This window comes from Calliphora vicina, chromosome 2, assembly GCF_958450345.1.
Source record: "Calliphora vicina chromosome 2, idCalVici1.1, whole genome shotgun sequence".
NCBI lineage: Eukaryota > Metazoa > Arthropoda > Insecta > Diptera > Calliphoridae > Calliphora > Calliphora vicina.
In genome coordinates, this window is record NC_088781.1 from 40,809,009 (window position 1) to 40,836,867 (window position 27,859).

The 27,859-nt window shown below is 33.4% G+C and overlaps 1 protein-coding gene across 2 annotated transcripts; it reads left to right on the forward strand.

The window, feature by feature from the left end:
• Positions 1-1,175: 1,175 nt before the first annotated feature.
• Positions 1,176-27,602, forward strand: LOC135951121 (protein eyes shut-like). Of its 2 annotated transcripts, none has more exons than XM_065500702.1 (7): positions 1,176-1,473; positions 1,777-2,488; positions 2,715-2,878; positions 6,713-7,444; positions 7,773-8,015; positions 15,059-15,574; positions 27,374-27,602. In XM_065500702.1, exons 1-7 carry the CDS (start codon positions 1,341-1,343, stop codon positions 27,559-27,561), a joined length of 2,688 nt encoding a protein of 895 aa, XP_065356774.1. In that variant the 5' UTR covers positions 1,176-1,340; the 3' UTR covers positions 27,562-27,602. The 2 variants fall into 2 exon arrangements, with proteins under 2 accessions (XP_065356774.1, XP_065356773.1); XM_065500701.1 differs by having other exon boundaries at positions 1,191-1,473; positions 1,828-2,488.
• The last annotated feature ends 257 nt before the right edge of the window (positions 27,603-27,859 follow it).

The window sequence follows — 27,859 nt, forward strand, 5'->3', positions numbered from 1 at the left end:
ATAGTCGAATAGTCCTCTGTTATATCTATATGAAATTTCATTTCAATCGGATCATCCGGTCAGAAATGCAGACTTATTACTAAAATAATTTCATTCTGCCCCACTGCAATGCAGCCATAGGAGCATAACAGTAAATACTTTAAATCGTATATAATTAGATTAAAATTTGAACATCTTATACTGTTATTATACCCTATACCACCATAGTTGGGAGGGTATAATGCGTTTGTGCAGATGTTTGTAACGCCCAAAAATATTAGTCTAACCGATCGTATACCAAAGTATACCGATCGACTTAGAATCACTTTCTGAGTCGATTAAACTATGTCCGTCCGTCCGTCTGGCTGGCTGGCTGTCCATGTAAACCTTGTGCGCAGAGTACAGGTAGCAATTTTGAAGATATTTCGATCAAATTTGGTACATATTATTTTTTCGGCCCGAGAACTAAGCCTATTGAAACTGGCTGAAATCGGTCCATTATCAAATGTCACCCATACAAATGTCACTCCGAATTTGGACTTTATCATTCATAAATGTTTAATTTATATATCTATATGCACAAATTCCGCTCCAAATAAGTTTTATATATACAAAATTCATGTCACCAAATTTTGTCACGATCGGTTCATAATTAGTCATAGCTCCCCTATAGACCCGCTTTCGAAAATCACTTTAACGTGCATAAATCGCTTAAAAATTTTGGTATACACACAAAATTCAACATAGTTAACCTTCATATAGACATAATTTCATGGTGATCGGTCCATAATTGGTCATAGATCCCATATAAGGCCCACATCGGAAAATCACTCAAAAATATAAATTATTGAAATTTTAAAAGAAAAATGTTTTTGCTCTCTTACTTAGTGCAGGGTATTATATGGGCTGGCTTGACCGACCATACTTTCTTACTTGTTTTTAATGATTTTGACTCGACAACAATATTTTAATGAACTCGCTTTGACCTTTGTTGAGAAACACTATGCCGATTGTAGATTGTGGATTAAGAAAACATCTATGTATGCTGTGCTGGAATTGATATCACATAAACGCGACTTATAGATAATTAAAGCATGATTGGACATGCATAATTGATGTTTTTATTTCATAACACAAAACCCATATTTGCAGTAAAACTTAAATTATTTAAGATGCTAAAAAATGTTCCCTTTCTTTCCAGTGATGCCTTGGATGGCTTTGGCATAACCGAATGCGGTTCACTGGCCTGTCTCTCCAGTCCCTGTCGCAATGGAGCGGCCTGCATAAAAATCGAAACCAACGAAATAGATGAAAACGGTGATAAGCTGGAGAAGTGGAAATGTAAATGTCCCACAGGATATATGGGCCCGACATGTGAGATATCGGTGTGTGAAGATAATCCCTGTCAGTATGGAGGAACATGTGTACAATTTCCAGGCAGTGGTTATTTATGTCTGTGTCCATTGGGCAAGCATGGTCACTATTGTGAACACAGTAAGTTTAAGCAATAAAAGTAAATGAGAGAATATATTAAAAAATCCATACCCATTTATCTTAATAACTAAGAAATCCTCACTTCCATAATTATAAATTGAGATTTTTTTAGAATTTTTTAATTTTCTATTTAATTTTGGTAAGTTTTAGCATTATATTTTTTAGTTTAAAACAAATGGTCATCACTTTTGAGGTTTTTGACTTTAAACTAATATTATTTTTTGTTTCTTTCCTATTAATTCCCCAAAAAAAAATATGAACAAAAATCCAAATTATAACCTCTCTCTATGTGTAAAAAAAAAGCATTCCTTCCTCCTTTATCTATATTCCTTGATGCAACTGCAAATTTTTCAGACTTGGAAGTGGCTTTGCCTTCATTTTCGGGCAGTGTTAATGGTTTATCCTCCTTTGTGGCCTACACCGTGCCCATACCTTTGGAATACTCCATGGAATTGAGTTTTAAGATTTTACCCCAGACCATGTCGCAAATAGCTTTGCTGGCTTTCTTGGGTCAACCGGGCTATCACGATGAGAAGAGCGATCATTTGGCCATTAGTTTCATACAGGGCTACATTATGTTGACCTGGAATTTGGGTGCCGGCCCTCGGAGAATATTTACACAAAAACCCATTGATTTTCGTTTGGATGCTCCGCGTGTACCTTATGAAATTAAAGTGGGTCGCATTGGTCGCCAGGCCTGGCTGTCGGTTGATGGTAAATTTAATATAACCGGACGTTCACCTGGCAGTGTCAGCCGTATGGATGTGATGCCCATCTTATATTTGGGTGGTCATGAAATGGCCAATTTCAATACACTACCACACGATTTGCCTTTACATTCCGGCTTTCAAGGTTGCATTTACGATGTTCATCTTAAGGCTGGTCAGGTCACCGTGCCACTGCAGGAGACCAGAGGAGTGCGGGGCAGAGGTGTGGGACAATGTGGCACCAGAGAATGCCATCGACATGCATGTCAACATGATGGTGCTTGTCTTCAACATGGAGCGACATTTACGTAAGTTTGCAAAACACAATCTCATTCACAGAAACTCACACACAACTTGTCCAATGCCATTTCAGGCAATTAATAGTTGACAATTGTATATGAATGGTTGTTTTTACGTTTTTTTTTAGTTTTCTGTATTTTTATCCATATTTTTCCATTTTGTTTTCATGATTTTTCGTCGTTCATTGGACTACAATTAATATAACAACAATAACGACAACGACAACAACAACAGTTGCATTTGTCAGGAGGGTTGGTATGGACCATTGTGCGCCCAGCCTACAAATCCTTGTGATTCATTTAACAATAAATGTTCGGACGATTCTACATGTGTGCCACTTGTCAACGGATATGAATGTGATTGTCCTGTCGGTAGAACGGGCAAAAATTGTGATGAAGGTAAGTAATTATGGCCAAACACATAAACAACAAAAAATTACCTACAAAATTGCAAAAATGTATATTAAACTGTGGCGTAGAGCCCCCCATCATTGACATGTTGTGGTTAATGATAAATGTTTTTGGTGTTAAAAAGTATTGTACCAGTTTTTACTTTAATTTTTATTTTGGAAGAGAATAATTTTTCAAGGTTTGAAATACATTTACTATTTGATGAGGAAAATTGTATGTGATTTATTTTATGGTACTTGTTTGTAATTGTTGAGGAATTTTGTAGTGCAAATTTGAAATAATTTGTTTAATTTATTTAATGAGAAATAATAATTAAGCTGTTCGAGGTCATAAAAAATGTCATCACTTTAATAAAAAAAATTGTGGTAATGTGTAAGCACTTCCATTCGATTTACAGAATATTCAGATTTATTATACTCCGTTGATAAATTATCTTCTAATCCAAAAATGAGTCCTATCTCTCTCTCTAACAAAAGCATTCCTTTCTCTTTAAAATATATTCCTTGCTGCAACTGCAACTTTTTTCATATTGGACGTGGCTTTGCCTTCATTTTCGAGCAGCGCGCTGCAGCGTATCCATATCTTTCGTATACTCCATGTAATTGAGTTCTAAGATTCTACCCCAAACCTGTTCTGAAAAGGCTTTGCTAGCTTTCTCGGGTCGATTAAATACCTGTATTCGTTTAACAATGTACAGTACGTTCAATCGAATGCACTTCCAATTTTCAGATCTATTATAGTCCGTTGATAAATTATCTTCTAATCCAAAAATTAACAATGTCTCTAACAAAACTATTCCTTTCTCTTTTATATATATTCCGTGATGAAATATCAAATTTTTCAGACTTGAAAGTAGCTTTGTCTCCATTTTCGGACAAAGTTTATTAATGTTAATGCTCATACCTTTGGAATACTCACTGGAATTAAGTTTTAATATTCTATCCCAAACCATGGCTTAACTAACTCTGCTAGCTTTCTTGGATCAGGTTATCACGATGAGAAGAGCTATCATTTGGGCATTTGGTTTAAACACTTCTACATTATGTTGCCTTAGCGTGCCGACGCTGGTAGAATATTTACACAAAACCATAATCTTCTGACACATTTTTTAATCTTTTTAGCTTTTATTTTGAAACATTTGTACAATACAAATTTATTCAAAGTATTGGCCATTGTTAGCTATGCCTTTTTCCCATCTTTCTGGCAACATATGGATTCCGAGCCAAAATAACTGCTGATCTTTTGTGCCCAGCAACGAATCGAGCCAATTTCGGATACTCTGTTCTTAAGTGAAGTGTATCCAATAGGCAGCGTTCTGCATCTATCGAAACAAACAGTAATAGTACGGGACAAGTTCTGTACTATAAGGCGGGTGAGACAAAACTTCAAAACCACTTCTTTCTGAATAGTTTTTAACTGGTATTGCAACATGTGGACGAGAGTTGTCATGATAGAATATTACGGTTTCATGTCTGCCGCATATTCTGGGCGTTTTTCGACCAATTCTCTATTCAACCTGTGATGGTCTTGCCAGATTTCAGGAGCTCATAGTAGATAGGACACTTTTGGTCCAACCAGAGCAGTACCTTAGCGCCATGGATATTTGGCTTTGGTGCCGATTCGGCTTGTTGACCGGGCTTCACATACGATATCTTACGCTTCGGGTTATCGTAATGGATTCATTTTTCATTTCAAGTAATTATTCGGTTTCTTTTATAGCATTCAAGCATCATTTCAGACAAACAAAATCGTGTTTCAAGGTCTCTCAGATTCAATTCATATAGCAATCGATTTCCCTGCTTTTAGATAAATCCTTCTAATTGCAAGCGTTTTGAAATTGCTGATTGAGTAGCTCCCAATGATTTTGCAAGCTCTTGTTGAGTTTGCCAACAATTTTCATGGAGAAATGCCTCCAATTCTTGGTCTTCACCCTTTTTTTGGCTGTCCTGGTCGATCTTTGTTTTCCGTGTCAAAATCATCGATGAAACACATTCACCATAAGCTTTAGTGAGCAATCGGTTTGATTCAGCAGATCTTTATTTCAAATTAAAGAAGTAAAGCTTTGTTGGCACAAAATTACACATTTTTGAAGCAAAAAAAAAACTTTGATGTTCACACTATAATGTTCAATAACTAAGTGAGAAGATACGCGTTCAAAAGATACGCCATTTATTGTAAATCCCGCATTTTTAAGTCATACACCCAATAGATATTTGGAACCTTGACCAACCAAGATCCGAGTAACATCATCTGTCTTGCTTCAAAGTTTCCACTCTTCTTAACCATGTCGTTAATACTGAAGTACTGGATCTACTCGCGTATTGTTGGATCATTGAGTTTCCTATTGATTTAATTATTTCTATTGGAGCAGCCGTCATTATTATCAAGAGACTTGATTGTTTTCTCTGCAGTTTTTCAATGTTGGATGAAGTGGCTGTTTTCCAGAAAACCATAGTAAAGCTTTTGGTGCAACTCTGGTACTGTTCGAGGACCGAAGAGCCTGTTCATTTGAGTTGACAGGAAAGTGAATATCGAAACAATAATAAAATTTTTGTACAATGAGATTTTATGACATTCGCAACTATGATCAACTGAACAATAGCGTGATGATAAATTAGCTTTGTCTTAAGTGAAGAAGCCCTTCAAAATTTATTCGTGGTTGTCGTTCGCTCTAAGAAGAACTTCATGTAGATCGTCTAAAATTAGGAACTGATATTTCAAGATCACCACTCCAAAGTTTTATTGTGAACTTAAGGTATTATTAAAATCAGCTGCGTTTATTTAATAATAATAAGCATTTGGAAGGAATTGAGATTTCGTCGCGTTGGATTCCTGTTTTAAAAAGGCTTGCGACAAAAATATCCAATCAAATATTGTAATATATTCAATATTATGGAACATTGAAAGCCAGTCAAATCTAAACAAGTTGTTCATGTGGAAAGCATTTCAAAACAAATGTACAACATTCTCTCAGAAGAAAAAGACATCATGTCATTAGAAGAGCCATTCTCAATAAGTAATTCACAATAATTTGGTTGACAGATAGAATTTTGGAAAGCAATTGCCAAAAATTCAAAGTAAAATAGATTTCGTTGTGTTAGATTGTTCATAATTTGGTAATCGTTCAGAAATGCTTCATCAGTACTTCATAACATGAATCTGTTCATATGATTTTGGAACTTAACTACTTATAGATATTTCAAAAGGTGAAAACCCCAACCAAAGTTGCTCACGTGGGAATACATTAAAGAAAATCGGCGGCTTTTTCTTCGGAAAATGTTCCTTCATTTGGTTACCAGAGGTCTTTATACAATTAAGGAGTAACAACTGCCACAAGTCGATGATTCTTCACTACGAAAAGGAGAGCAGTCCTCACAAGATGACACAACCGAATGATACTTTGAATAAAACTCTTCGCGGTTTTAGAAATGTGTACGATATTGTCACTATATTTTCGACTTTTCCTAAGAAGCTATTTCTGCAACATTTCCTCAACGTTTGATTTCTCAAAGCACATTCGTTCAATGATTAAAATCTCCTATCTGCGAACAGTTTTTTAGTAAAAAGTTTCTATTAATATGGACACAGTACAGTTGGGATTAATATATCTTTCTAGATCCTTTATTTTTATGAATTTTTATTTTATATACATTTGTTCCCAAAAATGAATACTTTTGGGAACAAATTTGGATATATATTCATTCCATGTGTCTTAAACTTCAACAACCTTTCTTTGTAGCGACTTTATAGTTTTCAGTAATATTATTTCAAACATCTATGCCACATTTAACTAGTTTAATTTTATCTTTCTCTCTCTCCCAGAAATCCGTGCCCTCAGTGATGTCAGCTTAACCGGAAGACGTTCATATTTGGCCGTCCGATGGCCCTACCTCTACGATAACTCCGATAAAATAGGTGCCAAACGTTCACAAATGATAAGCTATCGCAATTTCACCAAAAAACTAATGCCACCCAAACCCATCTCCTCAACAAATCAACATTTTGTTATGAAACTGCTCAATGAAGTAGAGAAACAACGAAGTTTTTCACCAGTACCCCTAATGGGCTCCAAATCATTTGAGGAACATCATCGTGTACAATTCTTCTTTATTGAATTCCAACTGAGACCATTGTCGGAAAGGGGACTGCTATTGTACTTTGGCACTTTAAACAATAATCTAGATAAGAAAATCGGTTTTGTTTCGTTGTCTCTGCAAGGAGGTGTGGTGGAGTTCCGCATCTCAGGACCCAGTAATCATGTGACCGTGGTGCGTAGTGTACGTATGTTGGCTATTGGTGAATGGCATAAGATTAAAATGGCTCAGCGTGGTAGATGGCTGACATTGTGGGTGGAGGGTAGTGCTTCATCGGCTTTGGCACCGTCAGCGGAAGTCTTGATAGAACCCGATGCTTTGCTGTATGTTGGCGGCCTTAAGGATTTATCGAAATTGCCGCATAATGCTATATCTGGTTTCCCCATACCTTTCCGCGGCTGTGTGAGAGGTTTGGTGGTGAGTGGCACCAGGATTGTGTTGAATGAAACAAATATTATAGGTGAGTTGAATTAAAATTGGGGGAAATGAACTAATTTTAATTCTTATTGTACTAAATTTTACTGCTTGTTTTTTTGAAAGTTTATATTGAAATCTACAAAAAATATTTGTCCAATTCACAATCGGTGTCGTATCGTTGTACATGTAATAAATATTTTTTGAAACAAAAATAAAATGATACAACTCTACGTCAGCGATTGTGAATTGGACAATTGAATTTATTGTTGTTTTTCAAAGAAACTTTCGAAATGAATTTATTTTAAATTTCATAAAAACTTCCTGGTATTAATTTGTTTTCGAATTGTATTTGTTTGTGTGTATATTTTCAGAATCCCGCAATATTCGCGATTGTGATGGCACTGCCTGCGGCGGTGATTCCTGTGAGGCTGGCGGCCACTGTTGGTTGGATGAAAAGTTACAACCACATTGCATTTGCCCAGAATATGCCAAAGGTGATCGCTGTGAATACTCGGAAACTTGCAAGTTAATACCTTGCAAAAATAATGGCCGCTGCTTGAGAAGTGGACGTTGCTCGTGTCCCAATGGTTGGGGTGGCTTCTATTGTGAAATTGGTAAGTTACAAAGCAGCTGAACTTAGATTTATTATTGATCTCACATTCGAAGTTCCAGAACGAAATCGTTTTCCAGATAAAATATTTTTCAAAAGATAAGACTGTTTAGATCCTTCAGTCAAAAGTTTACATTTTAATGACTTGTTGATCAATAATTTTTGATATAATTTTTGTCATATTCTGATTGTAATTTGTTTTGTCATATCACCATGGAGGGATATAGTCTTTAACAACACGTGCAATTGATAAAATTGTTCGCCCATTTTACGCGATGAGGCCTATTTCTGCATGAATGGGTACGTCTATAAACAAAATTGTCCAATTTGGGACGATACCAATCCATATGAGATCCAAAAGCGTCCCATGCATCCTGAAAATGTCACGGTTTTGTGTGGATTTTGGACTGGTGGCGTCACTGGTCCATATTTCTTTGAGAACAACATTGGCCAGGCCAGACCGTCAACGGCGAGACCTATAGCTCGATGATTACCAACTTCTTTTAGCCTAAATTGGATGATGTGGATACCAACGACATGTGCCACATTGGATATTCTGCAAGATTTTAGGGCATGGTCATCTCACAAGAAGGTGATGTGAACTGACCTCCGAGAACCTGCGATTTGACTCCGTTGGATTTTACCTTGTGTAATTTTCTTAAGTCGCAAGTCTATGCGAATAAACCAAAATCCATAGCGGCCCTGAAAGCCAATATAACCCATGCCATCAGTCAAATTCAGTCTGATTTATGAGCAGGAGTTATGGAAAATTGGACATAGATATTGCCATCGATAGGCCTTTCAAACGAATAATAAATAATGATGTTGTTACGTTTTTACCTTTTAAAAGCGGTGGTTTATTTCCATTAAATAAACCTAATTGTTTTTATTGCAAATAAAAGCGATCAGTAGTTTCAAATTTGTAACAACTCTTTATTTACATACAAATTTAAATATTCACACTCTTTTAATACTCAAACTTATATTACACACTTTAAAAACACACTTTATAATGTCCAAGAATACATTGGTAATACAATTGATGATAATTCTAACGGGGCATATGATAAATTCACTGACTGCAACTACAAAGTGCCATCTTCTAGTAGTTTCATGAATTATCGTAACTGACAAAACTAGAATGTTCTATTTCTAAAGCTTTTGGAAGCTTTTATGTTAATGTTAGCAGCTTTAACAGTTAATGCTGCCATACCCACAAACAATGTTAATAACAGCGTGTTATCAACATTGTTGATAAATTGAAGTTTCGAGCAATGGAAATGTTTATAAACATGATGAATGTTGCAAGCAGTCCTTACATTTAAAGATAGGAAGCGCTTAATGAAATAGTTTAGCTTTTAGTTTGCCTATCTTTCATTATTCTATTATAGATTTCCAAGTAATTATTTGTTACTAGGTTTCTGCATAATGGCGATTTTGTGAATAATAATAATATACTTTTTAAATTCACTGAAACTTGTTAATTTTTTTTTTTAAATTTATTTATTCATAGTTTTCATGAATTTATGCCTTTGAAAAATTACCACACATTAATATGTATGAACTATTACAACTATTCTTAGGTCCCTTGGTGGTAATTTAATTCTGAGCAATAATTAAATCAAATTTAAAATCTATTAATCATTCATAACCCATTAAAAGTAATATACAAACAAAAAAGTACCAGTAAAAATGGTTGAATATTTAATCACATGACAAAAAGTTATTAACATTTTGTTTGTTCATTTAAATTTTAGCTTATAACTTTTTTTCTACAGATTTTAATTTTAAATTAAGCAAAACGAGCAGCAAACTACCTAATAAAAAATAATAAAATACAGAATTTCAAACTGAGAGAGAGAAAAAAACCTATAAAGTTGGCATTAAATCATCCAAAAGTAGACAAGCAAAAAAGTTGTTAACAAAAAACGTTTTAAATTAATTTTCATAAATGTGCCAAAATATTATTAAAAAATAAATAAATAAAAAAAAAACACCATATAAAAATAATAAAGTAGAGTTGAAACAAAAACCAAAGTAAAAAAAACAGAAACAGAAATAATGACGAGAAGCATTAAAAATCGTTATAACAACAATATGCAAACTGTAGATAATAAACAAGTTTTGAATTTCAAATATTGAAGTGAGAAAAAAATAGGAGAAGATGAGGCAAAAACTCAACTAACCAGGGTTGTCGGTTAATGTTTTGAAAACAATTAGGTTTCATCATTGGAAATTTAAAGTTTAAGAACAAAAATAATTCAATCATTTTTGTCATTCCTTCAACAAATTCTTTTCATAAAAACCCCGAATTCCCACTTACATTTGTTGCTATTCACCTGGCAACCCTAACTCAAAACACACATAGAAAAATAGATGAATATTTTCAAACATAAACAATAACAATTAAGTGAAGCAGTAACTAAAATTCATCCATCAGCTGATTGTTGTTATTACAATTGTAGTTTTCTTTTACCGCTTGATGGTTTCATGTTGTTCTGTTGAAATTTCAATTCAAAACAACAAAGCTAAAGAAAACGGTATTTGAAAAGAAGCATAAGATTCTCAAGAAGTCATATAAAGATTTCATATAAAAAGTACGTTCGAGTGCAAAAAGATTAAATGAAAAGGCAACAAAATATAAAACAACAAAATAAGTATAAACAAAAACTAAAGACGGCATCAGCAGAGAAGGCCAAAGAAATATTTAAATATTTTTTTTTTTGAAATAGTATTGAAAACCTAATTAAAGAAACATTTTCCATACACAGAAAATTAGTGCAGCTATCCCACTACTAGTGCATCATTAAGGACCCCTTGGACTAGCGCTACGAACTAAGTCCTCAATGAACAAATTCCCCAAACCGCAAATGAATTAAGGCCCCAACATTTTATATAGAAAAAACCAACAACGAAATTTACACAGGGCAAGTTTACTTGTGCAAGTCTGGAGGTTATAGGAGAGAGTACAAGAAGAAACAAGAGGGGTATACACTTGCTTGTACTGGCAAGTCTCTTCAATTATCTTTTGTTTTCTCATTTTCACTATGGCGTCTATTAGGTTTTGACATACAAAATTGAACACAGACTTAAAAGAGTTTTGCTTCAAGTAAACTTGATGTGTGTAAAAGCAGACTTAGTTCATTTTTTTGGGGATTTATTTCATTTCTAAAATTGGAGATTTAATTCATAATGAAATTACTCTGTGGTGTATCAAAAATTGGCCTGGCGCAGAAAAGTTGTTTTGCATTGCAGGCCTTCGGCCGGACGCAAAGATTTCCTCCTCTGGGGTGTATCAAAAATTGGCTTCGCTCAGAAAAGTTTTTTGCATTGAGCACACTGGGCGAAGCCGGTTTTTGATACACCCCAGAGGAGAAAACCTTTGCGCCCGGCCAAAGGCCGGCAATGCAAACAGTTTTTAGTATGCTAAGACGGTTTGTTTTTCATTTTGGTTGGGGGTTTATTTCCTTTGGTTGGGGATTTATTTCATTTAGAACTTTTGGGTTTTAATTCATAATGAACTAAGCCCCCAATTTTGGGGTTTTAATTCATTTGTGAATTAGTTCAGCTATCCCACTACTAGTGCATCATTAGGGATCCCTTGGACTACCAAACCTATATATATAGTGTGTTACGTGTACCATTCTAAAAATGACCAATATTTACCAATGATCCTCTAAAGAATTTGTTTTCAAAACAGACATCCAAATTTGTAAATTCTATAAATAGTTTAGTTATTTCATTATTATAGACCTCATGGAGTACCACTTCAATATAGTTTTTGTCATCGACTTGATTCCATTCTCCTGTATTAACCTCCTAAATATACTACCTTTTATATACTAACCCCATTTTCTCAATATCTGGTTATCGTTTTTCGAGAGATTGAGAAAATGGGGGTAACTCTGTTAAACGCATAACAGTGCACAGTTAACAGTTAACAGCAAAATAAGCTCTGTTACAAAATGTGGTATGAGTCTCTACTAGTTAAATACGAATTTATCTTCACACACATTGAATTTTGTACCAACAAAGCATCATATGCGGGAAGTTTAGTTCTTTCAATTGAAAAACACTGCCGGCAGTGAAATTTAAAAACATTGCTCACCAAAGCAATGTGTTCCATCGGTTTGTGATTTGTACGGTTTAGAAGTGGTGATTTTAACACGGAAGACAAAGATCGGTCTGGCCAGGCCAGACAAGACAAGACCAAAACTTGCAGGCATTACTCCATTAAAATTGTATTCAAACACAACAAGATCTTGCAAGCTACTCAAGCAGTAATTTAAAAAAGTTTGCGAGCTGCAAACATGTTTGATGTTTGAACGAAATGAACGCTATAAAAGAAAATAATTTTTGCACCGATTCATTACTTCCGATGGAAAATTGATCCATTACGATAATCCGAATTATAGGAGATCGTATGTGAAGTCCGGCCAACTAGCCAAATCGACACCAAAGTCAAATGTCCATCGCGATAGCGTAATTATCTGTATTGGCCGAATTATCGTAAGCGACATTTTCAAAATTTTTTTTTATTGCAAAAATTGTTTAGGACTGACTGATGTTTTAGCGTTCTCAGAATATAAAAATTGTTAATAACTTAAAAATTATAGCGGGTAAGATTTTATCGGAAGTCAATGTTTATATTTTACAGAAAACCAATTTAATCGAGCACTATAAAAAACCTTGTCCTAGCTGTCAAATATCTCTTATAGCTCAGGAGGTATTCGCATTTGAAAATTAAATTTTAAAAATGTTTAATCCCGCACTCCAGTTTTTTGATAACAGAGGATCCAAATATTTTCTCCAATTTTTGTTGGAGTAACAACACATTTATGTGTCAAATAGAAAAAGAATTGTTTAAAAATAATGATTAAGTCCAAAGTTATAAGCATTCGAATTTAAAAAATTTTAAAAAGACAATTTTTCGCTAATTTTCTGGGGAAAAAAGTACTTTTTCTTTTTAAGTTATCGCAAAGAATTTCTAAGAGGATGTATAAGGAATATATATTTTCTGAAAGCTGAGTTTTCATAAAATGTTTTAAATGTTAAAAAAATTAAAAAAATTTTGTTACCGAGGGAACCAGGTCCATTCAACAAAACACCTATTTTTTATGTAAAATTAAATTTTAGTTGCAAAAATACTAAAATCGCATATTCGATATCAAAATATTGTAACCAATTTTAGGTGGCCTAATATGTTTCTAATTATTTTGTAAAGGGTTCCGATAACCCCGACCCTGGTATGGATATTATAGCCAAAAAACTAAAAATTCCCATTTTTGGATTTTTATAACACTTTTTTGGGAATTGCGGGAAAGTATTCCATGAATTTATTTATTTTTAAAAATAAGCAAATAGCTTGAACGAAATTATATTATATCGCTTCATAACATTTTTAATTCTATGTATAAATTTCAAAATAATCAAAAAAACCTTCTCCTGTAAAATTTGTGTTTTGTCGCTTACGATAATTTGGCGCTAAGGGCTCGATATATACTTTATAGGGTCGGAAAGTTATATTGTGGAAATTACAAACGGAATGACAAACTTATATATACCCTTCTCACGAAGGTGAAAGATATAAAAATGATCGATTACATTTCTTTTCTATAGAAATGTTATGATAACATTATTTTCTATAGAAAAGTTCTCGATAATTTTAATTTTCTATAAAAAAATTTCTCTGGAAAATTTATCAATAACTTTTATTTTTTAGAAAATGTTTCAATAGCTTTTGTTTTTTGTGGATAATTTATTGATATCTTTAGTTTTTTATAGAAAAGTTATCAATAACTTAGGTTTTCCATAGAAAATTCATTGATGAAGTTATCGATAACTTTAATTTTCTATAAAAAAAATTCTGTAGAAAATTTACCAATAACTTTTATTTTTTAGAAAATGTTTCAATAGCTTTTGATTTCTGTGGATAATTTATTGATATCTTTAGTTTTTTATAGAAAAGTTATCGATAACTTTGGTTTTCCATAGAAAATTCATTGATTTTCTATAGAAAAATAATCGGCACTTTAATTTTCTGTAGATAACTTTCGATAACTTAAATTTTCTAAAGAAAAATTATCGGTTACTAACATTAATTTTCAATAGAAAATTTATTGATAACTTTGAAAATATATCAATAACTTTTGTTTTCTATAGAAAATGTATCGATAACTTTTGTTTTCTGCGTATAATCTATCGATATCTTTGATATTTTAGACAATTTTTCGATAACTTTAATTCTCTGTAGAAAATATGGATTTTTCTATTAAAAATTTATCGATAACTTGTCGATAATTTTAGTCTTTTGTATAAAATATTTTCGATAACTTTAATCTACTATAAACAAATTGCCGATTACATTAATTTTATATCAAACAATAGCAATGCTCGTGTGCGTATTTATAACAATACAAGTTTTTGTTAATTTTGTATTTAGGATCGATGACATGCACTAGATTCTAGAGATATCGGACAAAGACAATTAAGCAGTTAAGATCAGTTAAGCATTTTATGTGCACTTCAGAGACACATACAAATTTAATTAAAACACAATGCTAAATTCAAATTAAGATCAAATTTGTTTGATAAAACCAGCCAGAAATGTTCAAAAAATTATTTATTTGTTTAAACACACAAGTTTGCCCAACTCTGTTTATGAATTAATTAAACCAAAAAAAAAAAAAAACTTTTTCATTAAATGAAAATCCGGTAAAACAATACAAAAGGGTTGAGCAACTAAAAGCACATACAACTATTGTTAGTGTGCGAAAAATATAAGAACCACAATTCTTATAAATAAACAAATTAATAAAATTACAGCTATAATAAAATATATAAGATATTTGTATGTGAGTTTTGTGACACCTCAAAATATTGAGATCAGGGTTAAATACCTCTATCCAAAGGCAGGTTTAATCACATTAAGCCACTTAACAACTTAACTTTAACACAATACAACAAGTTTCTCTTTTATCCATGTAACCATTAATGTAATGTTTTCCCTTTATTTTGTTTTTGTTTTCTTCCATCTATCGTCGACAGCTTTGAGCAAACCAACAACACCAAGTTTTCGTGGCAACAGTTATTTGATCTTGCCACCACCACGCATTCCCATGAAAGACAAACGCAAAGGTCCCTCCATGTACATAAGACCACGAGAAGCTTTACAAATCTCATTGAATTTCTCAACAATTGAACCGGATGGTTTACTCATATGGAGTGAACATGATCGCATGAAATTCTTAGGCTTAGGTTTGGAGAATGGTCATCTTAAAATTGCCAGCAACTTGTTGGGCTCCGACAACGATACCGTGGCATCACCGGCCAGTGGTTTCCTTACCGATGGCAGTTGGCATATGGCTAAAGTAATAGTGGATCGTGGCAAATTGGAATTGCAGTTGGATGGTGAGGTGATATTTACGGAGAAGTTGGCATTGCAGGAGTTAATACAGCAGAGTTCGAGTACACAGTCGCCGTATCGAACGAGTAGGAGGAATTCGTTGGTAACGAGAAGGGGCAAAGAGCCAACGGTTACGTATGAGGATATCTTCTATGTGGGTAAGTAAACAAACATTTTTCAAATTTTGTCCACAGGCATTTAAAAATTATCTTAGAGTTTTGATAATAATTAAAAATTAGTGACTCGTGGACATCTAACCCGAAGTTAGAGACTCTCATGAGAGAAAGGTTTAACCTAAACTCTGTTTGATCTGTGAGGATATATAATCCCTCTTTTAAGCGGTGTATTCAATTTCCTGATTTATAAAGTTTTATTCTACTTATTATCCGAGTTTTTGCTCTATTTGTGGACCTCACTTGACACGATCCTTGCTTTTAATGCATTAATTAATTTCATAACATTTCAGATCATTAAATAATATTTATGCTAAATGATAGATTTTACTGTCGTCTTTCCTCCGAATATCCGCCTGATAGGTCCATTAGGATGTGAAGAAAAGGGCTGAATATCGCAGTCCTAAGACTAGTGAACAGTAAGATAATGTAATTCACTGGCAAAATCTACAGTAGTCTTTAAATGTGAGATTTATTCTGTTCGATTGCATGCTGTTGAATCATATTTAAGGCGGTCTGACAACTACAGAGCTCTTCAAGCTGAGATTACACAGTTCCCTGTCGATACAGCTAACAGATCCCATTAAGAGCTGCTGATTTTTAGCAGTCGTAATGTATATTTCATACAGCAGAACTCCGATAAGCCTGTCGCTCTCCTTGTCTAGCAGACGTTAACCGATTGTAGATAGTTATTCCGCTAGTAAAGCTACTGTGAGATTAAAAGAGGGTATATTTTCGATATCTAGATTAACCGATGAATGCCGAGTAGCTTATAATAGGAAGTCATTCTAGTGTAACACTGATATAGGTTTTTTTTTCTTCTTGGACCAGCCCTTAGGGGATGCACAGAATTGTGTTGGAACTAGGAAAATAGTGTTTATGGACATTCGATTTTAACTTTCCTACATTAAAAATTACTGGACACACTTCAGCAGGAAGTTTGTTGCACATACGGACAATACGGCTAAACAACGAATTTTCCTTGTAGTGTGTGTGCGGTTTACTGGCCGATCGACCACAAAGGGATATATTCTTGATGAAATAATGTTATAGTAACAAATTCCCTAATTTGATCAGAAAACATTCCATTGTAGTACTGATAGAACAGTGAAACGCAGCCCACATTGAGTCGGCGCTTCAGCGAATCAATAGAGTTATCACCAATAATCGCCTTCCCCCTCTCCAAATTTTGAAACACCGATATATGTGGTGTAAATAGTGAGGAGGTGAGTTGGAGTGAAGTAATTTCTACACCGATGCAGAAAACCGAAACACTAGAATGCTTCTTTAACATGCAATACTGAGCGTTGAAAGCGACCCTATTCGCACGACACCATTCAGAGATTGTCAGAAGGTCTCCATTAAGGGAATCAATCATATTTTGCCTCATTGCCCCAATCTTCAACAGGCTTGGTCTATAATTGAATGAATATGAATGGCAAATGTTGATGTCATCTACAAATGAGGAATAGAGTAGGAGAAAGAACGGAGCCTTGATGTACTCATGAATTTATCTTAAACTCGTTTGATGAGATCCCATCTATAACAACTCGTATAGTGCGAATTCTGAGAAAGCTCAATATAAATCGAGAAAAGTTAATACCGACACCAAAGCAATAAGTTTTGATAAAAGTGCACCATGCCACACTCTATCGAACGCCTTAGAAATATCTAGAGCAGCGAAATGCAAACTCACACCACTACAGTTTTCAGATATTGTAGTTGTATGAGTTGAGAATTATTCTCTGGCAAAAACAAAAACAAATAGCTGAAATAATGAAATAAACAAGCATAAAAGCGTAACACAACCCGCTTCTATCAATGCTCATACGAGACTGACTGTTTTTATACAATGTGTGTGCTTGCGTACATGTGAAAATAAAAACAAGAGAGCTCATTGCATTTCGCTGATCTAGAGCCTCCAATTTACTTTCTCCAAAACTGTGAATGGAACGACACCAATTTTCCGATATGATAGCATTCTCCCGTAGATCGTCTTCTACGAAATCCATACTAGCGGTCGTTAAGTATATTGTTGGACTCCAAATATTTAACCAGATGGTAGTTTTCCATACTCTCCATAAGTTTGGAAAGTGCAGAACAAATTGCTATTGGACGGTAATTTTAAGGGCTATTGATGTTACATTAGCCACCTTCCAACATACAGGAAATTTGCTCGCACTGTATAAAGTGCTGAAAATGTTAGCTAATGGACGAGCTGACGTCGAAAAGCTCTGCTTCAAGACCAGCGCTGGTATGGCATCTGACTTTTTACGTTGAGATTCGATTTGAAAGAAAACATCCACGAGTAAAACATTATCGAATAATATTCTTCTCGAACCAAATTCCACCCCCCTGATTGGTTTAATGTGACAGCTGAATACCATTGGATAAAACAATGAGATCCAGTCATTACTCTTGCAAATTGCTAGCTCAATTAGAACTGTATAGCCTTGTTCAAATTAGATTGTCTAATGAATCCACTTGTATTACTTAAATGTTGATTTTGCCCGTTCATAATGCTAGTAGAACGAAATCACTGATTGGATTCCGTCGTGAGCAGCTATGAATACTGGTATCTAACATAACATTACTGTGACCATGACCATTAAAGAATGTTATAATTACGAAGAGGAGGATACACAGTTTCATCTACTTGGCTAATCTCCAGCTTTAGCTAATGTGAGGGAGCGAATATAAGGAGTCCCTTATCTAAAATGCCTGGAGGAGCTATCAATGAATTATCTTAGCTCCATACATAGTTTATCTGATAATCACGTTAGTATCAAGTTTAGATACAGAAAACTGTCTCAAATATGCACAATATTTTCGATTTAGGACATATCAATGATATCTACTGACTTGTATTTTACAGGAAGAGAATTTTTTTCGTATTTTTAGTTTCATTTCCTTAAAATCGTTGACAACATGTCAATACTATTCTCCATAGATTACTTAGTTATTTCCCTTTTAATATACATCCAGATCATAACGAGATATAGCTTTCTCCAAGAGATAACAATAGTTCATTGACCTCTCTTGTTGCAACAGTGCAACGGTTGTCAAGATTCCTTTCCTGGGGGGAAAACTTCCGATTGATATAGCTCTCCTTGGGTTGACAATATTTGACTAGTAGTTCCGGGGCAAAGATCCTTTTGTCTTGAAAATGCTCTATTGACATTCATTACAGTTCTTACTTGTCAAAATGAAACATGTTCAAAATTGTTAGTCAGATTCATGAAATTTCTATGTGAACATTTTACTTTTAGCCATAAAACTAAACCGGGCCAACTGTAGCATACTGATTTATTTTAATTTGAACTTTAAACTTATATTGCATTCTTTTATCTTCACATTTTCTTTTAAAATTTGTTTTCTATATATTTTTTGTTGCTTTTCTGATTATCATCTGGCATCTTGGTTTATTGTTTTTCTTCATTCATTAATAAACTCATTGATGGTTGTCGGTCGGTCGGTCTGTTGCTGTTATACTTTCAAATTGTTGCACATGTTATAGATTGTTGGTAGCAGCAGCAGCAGTTACCAACAGCTGTAATGTGCAATGAAAACTAAAATTGTACGAACAAACATAAAATGCCATAGTGTAAACGCCAAAGGGCAATCAGACATACTAAGAGACTATCAATACCTAAGAGATGGTGAGTTAAAGAGAGAGAGGAAGAAATTTAAGTTGAATAAGACTAAAATAAATCAGGGAGATAATATAGAAATTGTAAAATATACTTAATAAAGGGCCAGGTACACACAAATGATCTTAGTTTGTGGGCTTTTGCCTAGACATCGAGTTGGCTACCAATGAAAAAACTAAGATAAAGTTCTTCCTCTCCATTCTAATTCATAAAGAGTTTTGGTTAAGAGGATCTGTGATATATTTGGACACTCCTCTTGTTGCGAAAATTTAGATTCAAGATTTAATAACATGAATAATAAATGTTTGAATCTTAGTGCTGGTTCACACACGTCAAGTTTACTTGAGCAAGTCTTGTTTATAGAAGAGAGTGGAAGAAAATCTACTAAATCAAGCGTTGCGCAAGTAAACTTGACGTGTGTGAACCAACACTTATTAAATAAGTCAGTCATTCTCGAACCATTGTATTTTCAGGTTTGAATGGTATCCAGGAAACATCTTTTTTTTACCTAATGCCCAACAGAAATCATCAATAATATTTAACCTTTTATGTTTAGACTTACCCAAAACTAAGTTCAATTTAATTCTTCCATGTACCCAATTCCTTTTTGTATATACTCTTCGTATTATTGATGTTGTACTTGTATTACACTAATATTTATTGTATTTGTACCTAAAAACTGCTTTTTCACACTTTTCCACTTGTATGCAGCACCAACTTTAGAAAGTTGTCATTTCACACACACAGACTCCGAAAGTGAGCAAAATTACTCTTCAACAATTCGACAAAAAAAAAATTGTGGAAAATGAAAAAGGGAATTGATTAATTGCTTTTAATTGTATATATTTTCAGTTGAGGTTATCGTAGTCGTTGGTGGTACATACGATTTGTCGATGCAGTTGGCAAAATTACTTTAATTACACTGAAAATATCTCACACAAGTTGACACTAGTGAAAAGCTTTACAAAAATGGCGGCAAATAGACAATTGACATTTTTTGCTTGACACTTCCTTTTTAATTGTATTTCCTTTTCATTATTAAGAAAAAAATATATAACGGTTATTACTTAGATTTCTTTTGATTTTCCTTTTGACATTTGCTCTTTATTTTTTATTTTAGTTTATGTTGTCATGTAAAGGTATTTTTTTTTATTTTCTTTTAATTGAAAATTAATAATAACAAAAAATTACATGTAATTAGATTGTAATCTTAATGACCCGGCATTAATTGTGTTTTCTTTCGTGTTTTTTATAACTTTAATGTATCTCGTCTTAAAACTTTTGTATGACTGGCTTTGTGTGGCTGGTTGTTGTGTTGTTGACCAACTTTAACTTGCGAACTCTAACACATCACTCTCCCATATTCTCACATTTCCACATTCAGCCAGACGCTCCAACTCAGACGCTACTTTACAAAACGACATACAAATTCATCGGAATCAACAGGCATCAGCAGCCACAACCAACAATAACAAATAAGAAGCTAACTAATACAGAAGTAACAACAACAATAATAATAACAACCAGCGAACCATTAACGTTGTATCTTTGCGATGCACTGTTTCTTTGAACTTTTACGATTCTTTTTTCTTTGTTTTTGTTTGTTTGTACCTTACCCATAATAAGCGGTAGGTTTGGTTATAAGTTCCGAACTTCAAACTTAACAATCAAATATAAATACTGGTTCAAACCCTTTAGGACTGATGTTCCAACAAAATCTCATTTTCTCCGTATCACTTCAGTTTCTATAAGTCAAATTTTGAATATAGGAATTTTATCCAACGTTTCTCTAATATTTATCTTTTGGATATCTAAGATCTTCGAAATTTCTGTCTGTTTAAGAATTACATCCAAATCTCTATCTTTAAATTATTTCTAAAGATTTGAAAACTGAAAGATACTTCATCAGGAAATCAGCTACCATCGTGTTGATGAAAGATTAGGATTGGAAGTATAAAATATTCGCTAATGGAAATTTAGGATTGAAGATACAATTCATGGAATTTGTATTTTTTAAACCTTTAATTACATCCAGCGTAATTTTGTCATATCCTATATTTATGTTATTTTTGATAACTTTTCAAACGTCCTCGAGACTCTGATATGATCATCCGCTGTCTCATGAACAGTAGGATTTTCCAGTACAAAATTAATGTTGGGTGGATTTGGCTACGTAGGTGCTCGGCAAAAATGAATGCTTTGTCCTTAGCATTTCTTGCCCAATTACCATCAGCTTTTCTCAATGGAGTTATTCCCTCTACCGGTGGTTTGATGTTACGTGTGGCTGTCAAAGAGAAAAGTTCGTATGTTTAGTATTCGTCAAACTCTCAATGTATCTTCTGTTTCTGCGATCCTCCTCTTAACAAAGGGCTCTCTTCAGGCTTCTAGTAGCGATGGACAGCCTCTGCTGTGCAGTAGGTGATATATTTTGTTGCCGCTCACTTCAAAGCTATCTCGTTTCGAGAAGTAATCCTTCAATATCTTTGGAAATATGCATTTTTAGCTTTGTAGAGATCTCGATACTTGAATGATCCAGAGCCGAAGTAATTATTATTTAAGCCAATTTGTTTTGTAAAATAGATTTGCAGGAGATTTTGGTATATTTTTTCCCATAATGAGTGACTATTACAGGTGAATGGTCGGAAGATAAATCAAAAGATATTTCCGTAGATATTGAATTTCGGTATACAATTCTGGATATGGCAAAGTCTATAAGGTCAGGAATTTTCCTTAGAATAGTAGGCCAGTATGTTGGTTGGCCAGGGGATACGACATCCAGGTAATTCTTACTGTCAACTAGGGCTTTGTAAAGCTGTCTAGGGTTAATTAGCCATGAACCCCAGTATGTGTGTTTCGCACTGTAATCACCACATGTCAGGAAAAGATCTCCTACAGTTTCAAAGAATTCTTCGAACTTGTCCTTAGTCATCGAAAATCATGGGGGACAATATATTGAACACACTGTCAAATCTCCAAATAAACAATATCCTGGAATATTAAAGTTGTATGGAATCTTAACTAATAATTTGTATCCTTTTGAAACAATACGATTTTTAAAACCCATCAATTTGGAATTGAAGATGAACTTCATGGAATTTTATCCAATGTTTTTCTAATAACGAGAGAAACATTTGCATATTCCTCATAATTTCTTTATCAAAAAATCACTTCAAAAGTTTGGGAAACTGAGGGCCTCTGTGTATTCATTAGAGTGCAGATTTGGAATTAAGTATGTAATTCATAGAATTTTTTCCAAGGTTTCTGTAATTTATATCCTTTCTAATGATTTCAAAACTTAAGTAGCTGAGTGTTATTCTTGAAGTTCCCTGGAAAAAAATACGGTTGATACAGCTGACGTTGGGTTCAAAATCTTTTACCGAATAAGACTCGGAAGGTTTCATAGCAAACATAAGATTGTGGGGAGAACTAGTCAATGACGGTCGTATGAAAACTTCAATTTTTGACCAAATGCAATCGAATTATCTTCCTTAATACCCTATTGGTTCGACTGTCCTCTAAGGTTACAGATTTGCTGTGAAAAATCTAATTTCCATCAACGGTTACGATAAAGTGAAAACCAATCTCTGGATTGGGTTTAATCCTCATATAACATGAGGTTCTTAATTTCCAAATTATACTCTCCGACATAACCGATCTTCAATGATCATTCAAACCGGACATCGTCATTATTAATTGAATTTTCAACCGTTCTGGTCAAAACTTAGAATTCTCTTAGATATCGTCCGCTTTCAATCAGAAAGAAAAAAGTCTGTAGTTGTCAAATCAAGCGATCTTTTCGGCAACTGCAAATCATCTAACGAGGCATGAAACGCATCATAAAAAATTTCCATTTTCGCTCGAGCGGAATATGTTGTTTCTACGAATTAATGGAACCACATCTCCTTCAGTTTTAATTCATTCGATAATGGTATATATCGTTCACCAGTACGGCAATAGTCTATATTAGTATGACTCGAAATGTCAACCTATGCTGTTATTTCAGAAAATCTGTATTAACTTCTTTTCAAATAGCTCTCCTCAAAGTCTACCACTAACGACTCTTTAACCCATTGTACTTGTTTTTATTTGAATGTGGTATTTGTGGTTACTTATTTGTTAATGCTTGAATATGTTTGTCTTAACGTTACGCTTTGCTTATTTCGCATTCTTCTTCTTCTTCTACTTTTTTGTTTTGTGTCGCTCTTTTTCTCCACCACTACTAACTACTTCACATATTCTTTTTCTCTAGACGTTCTATAGAAACAAAAAAAAATACACAGTGTTTGTAAGTAATTTTTATTTAAGCCAAGCTTAAGAAGAAATAATAAAAACAAAAACTTCACAATTCAAAACGAAAATAATACCTAATGAGAAAAAAAGTACGTAATAGTAATAAGAAGAGAGAGCGAGATGGAGGAAAAAGAAGGGTAAATATTGGTGTAGCCATATAATTTTTTGAAAATTTCTTATTAGATTCGATTTAAATAACCGTCTGACCAACTAAAATGTTTCAGCGACAGAAGAAAAATTAAATTTTCTAGTAGGTCGTCTTATTACAAATTGAAATTGAATGTTCTTAAAGGAATTTTTGATCTAAGGATATTTATATTTAGATAAAATGATACTTCCCTTTCGAATTACATAAAAAAGTCGAAAAGTCTACTTTTCATAAACTACCAAAAGTCGAAAAGTCGTCGACTACATATTCAAAAATTTAAAAATATTGATAGTTCGAAAAGTTATCTTTTTAAAAATCGAAAATAGTCGAAAGGCCGAAAAGTCGAATTTTTGTTTCAACTATAGAAACGTAGCAAAAAATTTAAAAAAAGTAAAGTAAACAGTTTCAACGCGCTTTTTGTTTTTAATAACTTATATGTAATTTTGAAGGGTAGATATCTGTCATTTACTCTCACTTAGTTATTGATCATTATAGTATAAACAACAAAGTTTTTTTTGCTTCGAAAATTTCGAATTTTGTTTCAACGAGTAGTCATATGCGGGAAGTTTTGCTTTACTTATTTAATTTGACAAACAGTGCTCAACAAAACTTATGTTGAATGTGTTCTATCGGTTTCAATGTGATAGAGGTGGTTTGAGCGGTTCAGAAGTCCTGATTTTGACAAGGAAGACAAAGAGCGTCCAGGCCAGCCAAAACAGTTAGAAGACCAAGAATTGGAGGCATTACTCCGTGAAGATTGTTTTATAACTCAACAAGAGCTTGCAAAATCAATTTCAAAACGTGTTCGTAGACGTTTTGAAATTGATTCATCCAAATGCCGAGAAATTGGGTATCATACGAATTGAAGCAGAGAGACCTTAAAATATGATTTTGCATGTCGATGATGCTTGAACTCTATAAAATAAAATAATTTTTGCATCGAATCATTACTTGCGATGAAAAATGGATGAGCCGAATCGGCACAAAAGCCAACTATCCATGGCGCTAAGGTAATTCTCTGTATATGGTGGGAGCATTAGGGTCTAATATGTTATGAACTACTGAAATCTGACCAGACGACCATCACTGGGTACCTGTACCGAGCACAACTGATTTGTTTGAAGCGATCATTGACCGATAAACGTCCAGAAAAAGTATTTAGAATGAAGTAGTTGGTAAATTTGCCTCACCCGCTTTATAGTTCAGACCGTGCCCCGTCCGACTAGTATTTGTTTCGATCGATGAAGACCGCTCTCTCTGGGATAGCACTTCACTTTGTAACAGAGTCTTGGTCTCAAAAGATGAGCAGTTCTTTTGGCTCGGAATCCATATGTTGCCAGAAAGATGGCCAATATTTTGAATAAATTTTTATTGTACAAATGTTTCAAAATAAAAGATAAAACATTTGAAAAAACTCCGCATTTTTAAGTTATACACCCAATAAATAAAAATTTCGAAAAATTTACTTTTCATAAATTATCAAAAGTCTAGGGCCTGGCTCACAAAATGCGAACGAACATTTTCTTTCTTATTTTATATTGAAAACAATAAAAAAATCAAATTTATTTGTTGCTTTCAATATAAAATAATGTTCGCATTTAGTGAGCCAGGCCTCTAATAAAAATTCGTAAGTTCTAAAATTCGACTTTAAAAATCTAAAAAGTCGACTTTTTGTTTCAACTACAGAACGTTACTCCCAATCTCTTGTCCCATTAATGTTCATAGCCCCAGCTGGCAACGCTTATGGTCCGTCCAACAATAGCAATTGTTAATTGTTTATAAAGCGGCATGACTTAAAATTATTTTATAATGCTTATTATTATTATTTTGTTTCTTATTCTTTTTGTAGTTATTACAAAATTGTTCTGCAACTTCTTATTAAATACTTCTTCAATTCATTGTGGGTACAATAACATTTTTAATAAATTTTTGTTTTCATTTTAATAACGAGTACCTATTATAAATTTAATATAAAGTTTCCGTGAGTTTTAATAATCACATTAAACATTAAATCCAGCTGTTGAACAACTCTGTGTGTCTGTCCATCAGTCACTCAGTCCATTGGCTCTTGTTTTGTCTGCTTAAACTTTCATTCTACTAACAAAAAACAAAAAAAAACATCACTTACCTGTTGTTGCTTGCTGTGGTTTTTTCATTCTGTATTTGTTTTTGTATTTATTATTATTTTTCTTCTTTATATTAATTTTTGTTATGGCTGTATGATCAGACACATTCTCTTTTTTATAATTGGATATTCTTTTTATTTTAATAAAACAAACTTTGCACTTAAACACTTTTACATTATATTTATAATTTGCATCGGTTTATTAACTTGACATTTTTTATTTCTTTATTTTCCTTCTGTTTTTACGATTTTATCACGGTTTAACTTTAGGCCCGACCGTCGAATTAGCGTGCGTATTAAATACTGCTTTAAAAGAAACAGCTGTTTGTTGTGGTTTTCTCTCTTCGTATTTGACATTTCTACTTAACGGCATTTACATGTGTTTGTGTGTTTGTGTTCAACCTGTTATTTAGCTTAATCCAGTGTTTATAGTTCAGTGTTGCCATCAAAAGAATTGTAAATTACACATGACTGATTCATAAAATGCGGACAAAAAATTACACATGCTTTATATTTTTTGTTAAACTACACTAACTGTTGGTGAAACTAAACATTTTAAATGTAATGGACACTGCGTGGTCAAGTATTACGCTATTCTTCGATTATTAGGGATTTACTTAAAATGTTTTTCCACAATCACTTGTGGATGGGTCTATGAACTTAAACATGCGGATTTTTTAAAATGTTTAGTTTTTATTTTGAAACAATTTTACAATATAGATTTATTCAAAGAATTGGCCATTGTTAGCTATAGCTTTTCACATTTTTCTGGCAACATATGGATTCCGCGCCCAAAGAACTGATCTTCTTTTAAGGCCATGAACGAATCAAGTCAATTTCAGATACTTTGTTCTGAAGTGAAGCGAATCCCAGAGAGAGCGTTCCGCATCGATCGAAACAAATAGTAGTCGAACGGGGCAAGCTCTGGACTATTAGGCGGGTGAGGCAAAACTTCCCAACCACTTCTTTATAAATAGTTTTTAACAGGTATTCCAACATGAGACCTAGCGTTGTCATAATGGAATCTTTCGGTTTCATGTCTGACCGCATATTCCGGCCCAGTCATCCAATTCTGCTGGGATTCAAAATAAAATTGCACACACTATGGGCCTGGGTCGCTAAATGCGAACGAACATTTTCTTTCTTATTTTATATTGAAAACAATAAAAAAAAGTTAAAATTTTTTGTTTTTTTTTCAATATAAAATAAGAAAGAAAATGTTCGTTCGCATTTAGTGAGCCAGGCCCTATATGTGTAATTAATTATACATGAAGTGGCAACATTAGAGAGTAGTTCCTGCTCATGATGGTGAGATTTATATATGAAGTGGTGAATATAATAGGTGAATGGTTGTTGTCTTTACTAAATATGTAAATATTATTGTTAGAAATGTACTGTATAAATAAATGAAGATGGTGAACAGTAGAACATTTTGTTTGATGGTTTAATTATATATATTTCAGCTGATTGTTGTAAAATTAGCAACCGTAATCTTTAAATCGGTATTTAAATATTTTTTCTATTTACCATTCAAAGGCTTATTTATTACATGTATTTTTGTATCATTTCAGGTGGTTTCCCTAACATGGAATCGGTTAGCAAACGTACCCAGGGACGATATGAACAACCCTTCAAAGGCTGTCTACAGGACATACAATTTGGAGCCGAACCGAATGCGTTGATTAAAGATTTCTCAACATATCAAGGTGAAAATATTGGCTCCTGTGATTTGCACGGTGATGAGCCCATTCTAGTGTAGGATTTGAAACGAAACAAAAACAACTTAAGAAAAAATATATTTAAATAATTTAAATAACAACATTACTAATAATAGAAACAACAATATTAAACAAAAAGAAAAATGAAAAGGGAAAATTTAAGAGAAAAAAAAGAAAATAATTTTGTAAATTTTATATAAAAAAACAATTAAAATAAAACATATTCAAATTATAAACAAATATGAACAGAAAATTGAAATTTGCATATAAATTTGAAAACAGTTTTTTGTTTATATAATAAATAATTATTAAAAAATTTATAAAATATAACAAAAAGAG

Excerpts from the sequence above, each read along its gene's own strand:
- LOC135951121 (XM_065500702.1), top strand. The coding sequence starts at position 1,341 with ATGGGCCCGACATGTGAGATATCGGTGTGTGAAGATAATCCCTGTCAG. Across the intron at positions 2,879-6,712 it reads GGGCAAAAATTGTGATGAAG|AAATCCGTGCCCTCAGTGAT; the intron begins GTAAGTAATTAT and ends TCTCTCTCCCAG. Across the intron at positions 8,016-15,058 it reads TGGCTTCTATTGTGAAATTG|CTTTGAGCAAACCAACAACA; the intron begins GTAAGTTACAAA and ends TATCGTCGACAG.